The 11,320-nt window shown below is 40.3% G+C and overlaps 1 protein-coding gene across 1 annotated transcript in view; it reads left to right on the top strand.

Moving 5' to 3' along the window:
* Positions 1 to 5,053: 5,053 nt before the first annotated feature.
* Positions 5,054 to 11,320, top strand: part of limk2 (LIM domain kinase 2) — a 16,993-nt gene continuing 10,726 nt past the window's right edge. The window contains exons 1-2 of the mRNA XM_031856459.1: positions 5,054 to 5,291; positions 5,516 to 5,612. Coding sequence (XP_031712319.1) covers positions 5,276 to 5,291; positions 5,516 to 5,612 — 113 coding nt within the window. The 5' untranslated portion in view covers positions 5,054 to 5,275. The remainder of the gene's footprint in view (positions 5,292 to 5,515; positions 5,613 to 11,320) is intronic.

Genomic DNA, 11,320 nt, shown 5'->3' with positions numbered 1-11,320 from the left:
GTCTGAGTATTGGGTAAATAATGAAGGAGGGTATAGGAGCCCTACAACAAATTTGTACACAAGAAGTTGAATATAATTTATGAGGAAAGACAAAAAAAGAAAAGCTGATAACCTAAACATATCCTGTGTTGCATGCAGCTTGATTCTTTCGAAGTGAAGATGTATTTCCTCACTGCATGAAGTATTCACTTTCTGTTTTTCACACATGTAGAGGAACTCTCTGCTCTTTGTGACACAACTTGGAACCAATCAGAGCTTGTCATGAGACTACACAAGTTCCAGTGTTTCATCCCCCATTCAGCCTGGCTTTATTTTGCACTTCATTTTTATTTGTGATGTGTGTTCCAATATCTGTCAGTTTATCTACATTTGCAGCTTAATAGTTTTATACAATAATACATTTCATATGTGAGAGACCTAAAGCAATACATTGTTGTGCTTTGTTCTAGGTCCAGTACGGGTATCTAAAAAACGAAAGCACTTTTGAGGGGCTTTCCTCTAGCTTAATAATGTTTAGCCGCATTGCATGTTATTTTTCAGGCACCTTATCATAGCCATACTAATAAGAGCGATAATAATACCAGACAAATAGTATTAATCAAATAAGTGTAACAATAATGATTAGTAAAAGTGGTCTGAATTCAATGAAATAATAGTGATAATACAGTAATCAACAGCGTTCACTATGATCTATTTGTTACAGTTACTAAACAGAATTTGATTATGGTTGATGAAAGAAGAAAGACTGGAGAAAGGGGAGGAGACGCAAGGCAAAACTAGAAACCATGAATTTGACTGTGGGTGCCACTTCCATTATTTGGTAATGGGGTCAAAACGCCTTACAGCAAAAGCTGTGGTATATGTGGACAGACTGTGGCACCAGCACTAAATCCCTCACAATAGAAACTCTCTCAGGCATTGAGGCAAAAGGTCGAACTGTCAGTTGGCGGAGCTCTCAAAGAGGAAACTCTAGGTAACTACGTAAAAAGAAGTGTCAACACTGGTATTATGTCATGTCATTGTCACGGTAGTGTATAGAGAAGTCCAATACATCTTCATTTATTTCAGTATGTACACTGTGCAAACAAGTCCCACTCATTGTCAAATATACACATTGTTCAAACGAGGAGGCCATCTCTGCTTTATGCACACTGTAAACCCAGATTTAGTGCTCATTAATTATACTTTTATGTTTTATAAAACAGCAGTGTCGTTACTAAATCTATTTAGTTGTTTGCACTATTCAGCTGACATATTGAGTGCAATGATCATGTTTAGCAGAGATAACTTAGTAGGTTACATTTCTGTAAGGGAGGGGCCCATTTGAAATTCACTCGAATAAGAAAAAGTGCGGGGGGCAGCGCATGGCGAAGTGTCGAAAGGAGTCTGCTCGTCCTGGCTGCTGCGTCCGACCGCGTACTGTTACTGCAACTGGGTTGTTGAGCTGAAAGTTGAGCTAAAAGTTTTCCTATGTTCTGTTTTTACAGGTTCTTGTGAAGATGAAGTGGAAGTATTGTGAGTTTATAACTGGGAAAAGGTGTTCCCTGTTTAAACATGACAGGCCCGTTACATGCCCTTAATTAAGGTCCACTTATCTAAGATTCACCAGAAAGCTCAAGATGCACAACTGTGTGAAACTGCCCAAGTAACCTTTCACTGGCAGTTATGCGATTTTTCTGCACCCCGCACAGATGAAGTTTTTTCACTCACCTGTGCAGTACACATTTAACAGTTAATCACAGAGTCCACTGTCTATATAACGGATGTACTTTCATACTAATGTGTACTCACTTAATTGTGTACACATTTAATGCACATAGAGGTAAACAGCACAGAACAGATAATTGGAGGATGTTCAAGACAGAAATTCTGCCTCTGGTAGTGTAACTATTGAAATGGCCCAAGAAGAACACGGACCTCCAAATGACGCCACTGATTTAGAGGACAGTGAGGATTCCAGTCGTGAAGCTACTGAGGTTCATGATCTGGGGAAACAGTCGGAGCACAACTTAGCAGCTCTTTTTTTTAAAGATGCAAACAATCCTTATTTAGTCTTGACATGTGATGAGCATTCTCTGTATTTTACAGGAATTCTATGAAAGCATCGATGAGCACATTTTTCGTCTTTTCGAGATATCTAAAAGAGGAAGCTGTTGACAAACCTTTCACAACAGACCACGGTCGGTACATGTCCATTATGCATTTGCATTGTTTTTCACAGCTGATATAATGACATGTCACAGAAAGTGCTACTGTAGTAGTTGTGCAATACAATCAAAATTGTGTTTGGTTGGTAGAGCTTTCTCGTTCATTTTCTTGTCCATCTAGCTGTGTAACTTGTGTCGTCGCTTTTCCCCCCAAAAGACTACAGAGCCAACTGATATTCAACTGTTGTCCTTGGTGACAATCCCACAGACTTCTACAAACCAGCCTTTGTAAGTAACCGCTTACTTGACTCGCATACTAACTGCATCTCAACTACCCCAAGTCTATGACGCTCACGTCCCAGTTCATCCAACAGGTACTTCTCACATTGGGCAGCAGTGAACTAAAACCAAGTTAACAAACCTTGAATGACCAGCTTGCAATGTAAATAATGTATGTCAAGTATACTGTGAGAAGCCATGGCTGCTTTAGATTTTTCCATGGCACACCATGCAGCTGCAGCTAGGGGGTGAATATAGGTCCGTATATATGAAGTGGTCTCTAAGGAGGCCACACACACACACACACACACTCAAAATACGTAAGATGCTGCCATTTAAAAATGTTTTAGCAGAGCCTCTTTTTTTCTACCTGTCTGAATGCAAATATTTACATTTCAGTGCGTGTGTATTATTAGGATTGTAGTTTGGTAGTGTACATGTGCTATTTTTGTACTAATATTTAGGTCTTATATGCAGAAACACCTCAACCTTGGGGTCTGCTACCTCGTGGGTATTATTGAAACTCAAATGCTCACACGGGCACTTGTGACTGCTCTACTGCTGCTACCGGTGACATCATCATTCTCGGCCCTGTGGTGCTATCTGTCTTCATAACGATGATGACATGTAACCATCTCACCGGTCTACACTGAGGCAGGGAACATTATTGTTTAGTCAGCATCAGGTCACTACAACTTTGTGCCTCTGTATTCAGCATATTGTTAATGTCCCCATTTTGACCCTACTAGCCCCTCCAAACCTTAATAAGTCTTTAAGTACAACACAAAAGCCTCACATGGTTTCATTCCCCTTTGTCACCAATGATACTAAGGAGATGTTTAACAGGTACTTGTTATTTTAAATGATGTTAGAAGTGACTTATGCTAAATGAGGAGCATGAATGTTCCACCACTTGTGTTCTACAGTTTGCTCAGGACTGCATATTAGTGTTCAGTTGACTTGGTATGGTTAACCCATTCATCCGTCCTCATCCAGTCAAGTTGAACTTTTAGAGGCTCACATCCAGTTTTAGTGCCTGTCCGTCTGTGACCAGTCGTTCACACGGCGCCGATACTGTGTAATGCTGTATGTTGATATTCCTTCTCTAGACAAGTTGGAATTTTTACCAAGCAGTCCTAATGCCTGCTTTTACTTGTTTTTGTAAAAGGTTTTCTTTTTTGCTGCAGTAAAACATTTGAAGTGTTACAATGCTATGTTTTGCAACAATAAACACATTACAACATGAAAATGTATTGTTTAATTTCTTTCCTTCCATTCAATTTTGTTGAAACAATGCATTTAATCTCAAAATCAAAAGACATTACTTAAATTAACTAATGATCTTAAGTAGCAATAAATAATGTTATATTCGTGATTTGATATGTTTATGTATGTTGAACTTAAAATAGTTATTTAATTCAACTTAGACTCAGGAAAATAAATAATTTAAGTGAACAAATGATTTTGAGTTAAGATTACTAATGTGGATTTAAATATGTCTACTGCATCCATTCATGGTTCTATGTTAACACAACTTGACCTGTTTAGTTCCTCCATGTGTAAATACTTAAATGGTTTGAGGCAACGGGTTTCCATGCAATTTTCTAGTAAAGTCAACTAATTTGGGATAAGAGTGCAAGCTCTATCTCAAGCTGTCTCACTTATCAACAACATCCTCCTTATTACATTAACTATAGACCGCTCTGTTTCTCTTCCCTGTTACAGCTTTTCTCTGTATCGTCAGAATTTGTTGTGACAAAATGAAATCCTCACTTAAAAAGCAAACCAAGCTTCTTTAGCTACATGTAACCATAAATCAACACCTTGAATCATCTAGTGTTAATCAAAGAGTGGCATGACAGTAAACAAGTGTGAAATTACAGTAACAAAATCTTTTTGACCGTCTTATATTTTACCTTTGATACATCAGGCCATAGATGTTCACCCACATTACACCTACTGTGGGAAAACTACCCTGACCCCTTTTTAAATCTGACCACTTTAAGGCCATCAAATAAACACAATAATACAGAACTATTTCTCCACCAGAATAGGTGTTTCTGGCAGCTTGAAGAAAGCTTAAAAAACAAACATTTGTTGAGGAATTTAATAATAATACAAATAACATTATCAAAATGTAATTATTCATTTGATTGAATTCATTTATTGAAAACATTGTTAGGCTGTATGGTGTGTGGACAACATGTTCTGGGTATAGAGGATCATGACTTTGGTTTTTCTGAAATTCTGACTCTGGCACTGCTCACTGTGCCACAGTAGTTTGCGTTTTTTGTTGTTGCACATGTTAAAATCAAAACAAATGACAAATACAGATAATGTAGGAAATTAAAGTATTTCCTCTGCCACACTATTCATAAAGTTAAATATATCTATAAAACCTATATGATCTATAGGACCTTCAAAAGCACTATATAATAGTTCAATGTGTGCTCGCTTGTGTGCTATTGAAAGGTAATGTGGTCATTCTGTCAGTAGATGGCGCCACTGTTGTTCCTTTCCAGTTTGGGACCAAACCTCAGTTTTCTCCTGTTTCCAGGTGCTCTAGTTGAGCCCTTCCGCTTTCCGTACAGGAATTTGAAGACTGCATTACGTCAGTTATCCTGCCAGCGGCAAGGAAGCAGCCTCGTCCAATAGGAGCGTCGTTACTCTTTTACTCTTTCTGCGGAGCATTAAAGGGATTTGTGAGTGTTATTCTTTCCCGAGGTATTCAGAGCTGAGAGTCCTGGTTGAACGACGGGGAGGAAACTTTGAAGCGGCGCATCGCAGCTCTCCTGCTTCAGTATGACTCGTCTGTGAAAGGATTTGAATATCAACGACACAGAAAGTAGATGGAGGAACCAGAAGGTAAGACATATCTCATGTTGTAACTTTATACCGATGAGACATTGTCTCCGTACAGCGACATGTTGTAGTCTCTCGGTCAAGTTGATTCGATGTTGAACGTTTACAGCTTGTTTTTTGTTGGTGCATTTTCAGTGCTACGTCGAACCTGTTGTTTACTCACTTTTCTCCAAATACTCCTCAGGCTTTTTCAGCATGCAATGTTACTCTTTTGTCTTTTCTTAAAGGTACAGATCATTGTTACTGTGCGGGATGTGGAGGAGATATTCAAGACTCGTTTCACATGAAAGTCCTGCAGGACACCTGGCACACCGCCTGCTTCCAGTAAGTGTTCCGCTTTCTGGTTTTAAACTCGCCTGCACTACTCCGTGTAATGAGCTCTGCTGTGTTGTTTTCATAGAAAGAAGAGGGGTTACCGTTTGCATTGAAATGGACACAATTGTTGTTTTCTGTTGGTTGACCTGCTGGCTGCTTTCACTGTACGGGTGAACTTACAAATGGCCTTGTGGATAACCCCAGAAGCTTCTGTCTTGTAGCCTCAACATGGGCCTCCTAGACCAGTTTTTAACAATTACCCATTGTGTTGTGCCTCTCTGCACAAAATGCACCATGTGGGATGTCCATTGCTGCTACAGTCACAGCTGACCGACCTGTGCACAGGGACGGTCCAGGTTGTGGACTACAGATTGGTCAGTGAAAAGGTCCCACTAGGAGGAGGACTTTGCTCAGACTCTCGGCCCCTGAGGCTTAATGATTGCCACATTTGAGCTGATGTGAGCTCTCTGACTTCCACAGGTCACGGCCCCGCAGTGAGACATCTCTGCGTGGGGCAGTGACCTGTGGCTTCCTGTACATGCCAGCGCGACGTGTCACTCATTTGGTTTCCCCTTGATTAACGGTAACGTTCACTTGTTCTCATGTGAGATAACGTGGCTCAGATGTAAATGAAGCCGATTACACTCGATCAAACTGTTGCTGACTGTCATGTGAACATGAATTGTCACCGCGCCTGATTTGACACTAACACTATAAAATAGATGAGTAAGAAGTGTCTGTTTGGATCTGTGACTGTAGCCGATTGCAGCACAGCACAAGCCTCATATTGTGGAGTATATCCAAAAAATGTTTGGTTTTTATGGCCGCAGTCTGGCTCTGGAGGACTGCTGGCATGTCCAAAAAGCCTTAAGAATAGAATAAAATGAGTGCTGACTTTGTTGTCTGTTTCTGACAACTGAAATAGCTCTCTTGAAGTTTTTGAGCAAGTATCCAGCAGCACATTGTCCTCCTTCCTTACTTGTGCTGAGATTTCACTCTTTCCAAACACTCATCAGTGACTCATCTGGACAGCTCCAGGTATTCTCTCAGATGTTGAGGTCCTGACCACTGATCCTCTCCCTCCGTTTGTACTTTTATGCTCCCTCACATTTATTTGGCATCCTCCTTATTGCGGCGTCTTTGTCTGAAACGTCTTTCGTTACACTCCCTAGAAACTAAAATATATTAGATATGTTTGCGTGTGTGGGGGAAGCCATACTGCTGTCTCTGAGGTTTAGTTTCAAAATGTTGTTTTTTTCACACACAACAGCAATTACACACTCTGATCTCTGCTCACAAGTATGCTTAAAGACCTTAATCTCTGAGTTTGTTAAGAAAACTGTACAGCAACACGAAACAATATGTCCTTTTCTACCGCGATGCTCCCTGTGGTGCCCCTATTGTCTATTGTCCACATGCTGCCACTCTCCCCTCCGTGTACCTCCACCTTGTGGAACATTCTTACAAGCTGACGTCAACCGTGTTCCAGTAAACCCTGGCAGTGTTGTTGAAGCCTATAGGTAACGGCACTCTCGCTGTGCTCTGCATTCCTAGACGGCGATTCAGAGATGTGAGTCCGCCGTCTCAGACACTGGCTGCAGAGTCCTCCAAAGAAAGCTGGATGTTTACAATCAGGGCGACTGTGGCTAAGTGGATAGCAGGGCCGTCTTTCAATCAGAGGGTCGGCGGTTCAATCTCCGGCTCTGCTAGTCGCATGTCGATGTGTCCTTGAGCAAGACACTAAACCCCAAAATTGCTGCCGTAGCTGTGCGGTGTAGAAATGTGATAGACTCTGAATTGTAAGTTGATTTGGATAAAAGCGTCTGCTAAATGACTGTAATGTAATCACTGTATAGAGCTGCAGATATTATCGTCATACTTGGCCACAAAAATAGTGTTGTATTTCATGTTTTTAGGATTGGGTGATATTTAGTCCTTCTGATCTCTTTCATTTTCTGCACTAGAATATGAAATTATATTATTGTTTCTTCCTTTATGTTTTGGTGCCAGCTCTTATGACCTGTGTTTCCTTAAATGTTATGCAGGACAGAACGTACAAGTTGATTAATCGATAAGTCCATTGACAGAAATTTAAACTAATCTGATAGTCAAAGGCCAAAAAAAACCTAAACTTTTGCTGGTTTTAGCTTTTCAAATGTGCAGACTTGGTGCTTGTCTTTGTCTTGACAAAATCAGCAGGAATCAGAGGCTGTGTCTAATAACACACTGTCCCTGTGATATGAACGGAGAAACAACAGTCACTCTCCACTAAGAGGCTGTTGTGGGGAACATTTGGAGCACAGCAGTCACACACCCACAGATAAGGTCCCATTATAAGTGCAACACTCCCTCGTCAGGTCTTCAAGGCCACAATTTGAAGTCCCTCTCTTACTATCTTCACTTCACACTACAAACAAAGGAATACACTCCAGCAGGAATGCGGATATAAGGAAATGAGTCATGTTTACTTTGTAGTGTTTGTGCAGGCAGGACCATTGTGTTGTTCATTGAAAAACCACCTGATCTTGCACCAGCAGTCCCTCGAGACCAGGGGTCTCAAACTCAAGGCCCGCGGGCCGAAACCGGCCCGCCACGTCATTTTATGTGGCCCGTGAATCCGGCCAGCAGCAAAAATTTAAAATAAATAAATAAGTAAAAGTTAGACTTGATAATAAAAATATCCCCGTAGTCGAAATTATGAGACAGAAAGTCATAATTCTGAGATAGAAAGTCGAAGTTATGAGATAATTAAACACAGTCATAGAAGCAGCTCTTTGGCTGGTTACTTGACATGGAAATGTGTTGTGAGTACATTGAAGACTACTTTAAACGTGGCTTTACAACGCTTCACGTGGGATTGTGCAAACGCACCTGTGAAAGGATTTTAAGCTTTGAACAAAGTTATTGTAATAACTTGTTTGATATTTGCCTTTGATATTTTATATATATATATATATATATATATATATATATATATATATATATATATATATTAGTTTGATCTTTGATAGAGTAATGTGGGTTTCTGAACCCTAAATTAAAAGGCTTTAAGTTATGACAGAAATGTGCTTAAATATATTTTTACATTTATATAACTGCATGTACAATATTTTTACACTTGAATAAACAATAATCAAATGCAGAGACAGTTATTTACCAATATGTTAGGAGAAGTTACAGTCTTACAGTTACAACCGGCCCTTCGAGTGTTTTTATAAGCACCCGTACATCACTTTATCTGGATTTATTGTAGGGACGTAATGGGCAATAATTATAGTTTATCGGCTGGTTTTGTCAAGGAATGCTTTTTATTTAGAGCAAAGCAGACACGATGTACTCATTGGTGTCACCACCAGGTAATACTGATACTGATCCTACCAGTGCTGTTGTGTATCCTGCAGCTTGATCAGTCAGATACCGATGGCCGTGTTTGAGAGTTGGAAATGGAATAACTATATATCGGCAAATGTACATTTTCTAACAAAACATTCAACGTTTTTGATTTGGAATCCTTAGATTTGCGTGTTAAAGACTTGTGACCCATATATGTACCGTCTAAAGCCGCCAGTGCGGTCAAGCGGACAAACTGTGTAAAGGTTTCTAAATGACTGCAAACACATATTTTTGGGAATTTATTTTTTGACTTGTCAGCTGGTGTACACACCGATAATAATGAACCTGTGAGAATGTAATATCTCAAACCACGCTCTTGGTCGAGCGGTACTGTTTTGTAGAATTCCACAAAGCTTAATACACGATTAAAATGATCTAGGGTCCTAATTTCCGTAGTTTTCATGAACAGGAATAAAATGTTGTGTAGTTCTCCATCCAGATTGTTTGACATCACTCCCACACAGACGAACACAAATCAGATGAGTGGACTTTATAGCAGCTGTGGCCACCGCAGCACAGCTACCATTACTCATGCAGTCTCACCCTCATCACGTCATCGTGTGATGAATCGGGCTGAAGTCATCATTACACTGACCCTGTGTTCATTCTTGATAAAAGTTGCTTTTTATCTCAGGAGAACAGGCTGTTTGTTTCCACACATTATTTGTTAAAAGGGCATCAACACGAAGGCCCCTCTCTACACTACTATCTCCACAATAGACACAAACATGTGGTCTTCCCTCGGTAAGATGGCTCCTTCTTAACTTCTGCCAGAAAAACTTTGAACTATCTGGAATCTTTCCCAAAGTCAATGAGCCTGGATGAGCTTAACCTGCAGTGCAGCGAGCAACGCGCTGCACGAGGCTCAGCGGAGAGCGGCTGCACCACAATCATTGTTAAAAAAAAAAAAAAAAAACACATTCCCACTCACAGTAATATTTCTCATTTCATCTTCCATACTTGCATGAAATGGTTGCAGAAGACATACATGTGATATACTTAATGTCATCGTAGACACAAGCATGCGAGCATTCAGAGAGTGTCAGCAGAGCTCTCACAATCATAACCCTGAATTAGAAATAGTTGTTAATCAGGAAGTCAGTAAAGTGGCAGTTGAAGGTTTGTTATTGTAGGCACTCCTGGAAGCAAACCTGTGTGTTGCGTCACACCTGCTATGTTAGTTTTATTTTTGATCTGTACCCGAAGTCTCTGTTAGCATCTTTTGCTCAAATGAGCTACAAGCCAAATCAAGAGGTTGAGAAACTGTTGTTTGCAAAGTCTGAATGCAGAAATGGCACAAAAAAACTGATTTCAGCAGAGTTCATCGAACCTGCCGCCACCATTCTGCGTCACCAGTGCAGCTTCTTCAAGGAGCGCTCGTAGCTTTTTGGTGCTATCCAGTCTGCGGGCAGCATCAGCATTCCTCACGCTGAACATGTTGTCCCGAAGTAGCAGCCAAAAGATCTCCCCCTAATCCGCTCAGTATCCTCTCTGGTGACAGCTTGGCTCAGTCAGTATTCTTATGCTATGAAGTGGATTTGAGTCTTAATATTTACCTTTTTTAAACTGTTGTTTTTGTAGCATTTCACCTTTTTAATTGGAGAGTTGACGGTAGATAGTGACTGAAAATGAGTGCAGACAGATTGATGTTCATCATGTGATCACTGTCCCCGGTTGAACTCTTTTGTTTTTAACGGGCAGTAGGTTGTTGTCAAAGTGGAAGTGCAGTTTTCCCTCAAACAACTGGATCCTGTTCAAGGGCTGGAAATTAGCAAAGTATTTGGCTGCTGTATTGGTCGCGTGCAGAGGCTAATAGCCCAACTGTCCCTGCATCCACCTTCCACAAAGGCGAAGATTCTAGTTTCTTAAAGTCTTTTTTTCCCTCACTCTATAAAACTGCAGAAATAACAGCACACATGCAAGACCCGGCACATCTCAGGAGCAAGCTATTTACCTTCACCTTGTTAAACTGAGGGAAAAGTATAAACTGTCATTGTGAGGAACATGCCCCCAGCTAATGTCCCCGTCCTGTCCAACCTCGCTGTGATTTATGGTTTCTACACGAGCTCTCCTTTACTACTCCACGTCATTCTCTGGTATGTAATATGAGGATTTTGAGGTTTTGAGATTGATACAAAAAAGATGACATCGTTTGGGCGATGGTTCAAATGTTTTAACTCTTACCAAACTGCAAATGTCCCTTTTTGTCCTCAGTGTTTGTGTGGCGCTCAGATCTTGTGTCATTATGTCTTATTCAAACCAAATAATACATTTTCTGACTATTAAATTGCCAAAAAACTTATAATTAATATATATAAGGTCAA

Source organism: Anarrhichthys ocellatus, unplaced genomic scaffold (genome assembly GCF_004355925.1).
Source record: "Anarrhichthys ocellatus isolate YVR2014 unplaced genomic scaffold, GSC_Weel_1.0 scaffold17, whole genome shotgun sequence".
Classification (NCBI taxonomy): domain Eukaryota; kingdom Metazoa; phylum Chordata; class Actinopteri; order Perciformes; family Anarhichadidae; genus Anarrhichthys; species Anarrhichthys ocellatus.
This window is presented reverse-complemented; position numbering and strand designations above follow the sequence as displayed.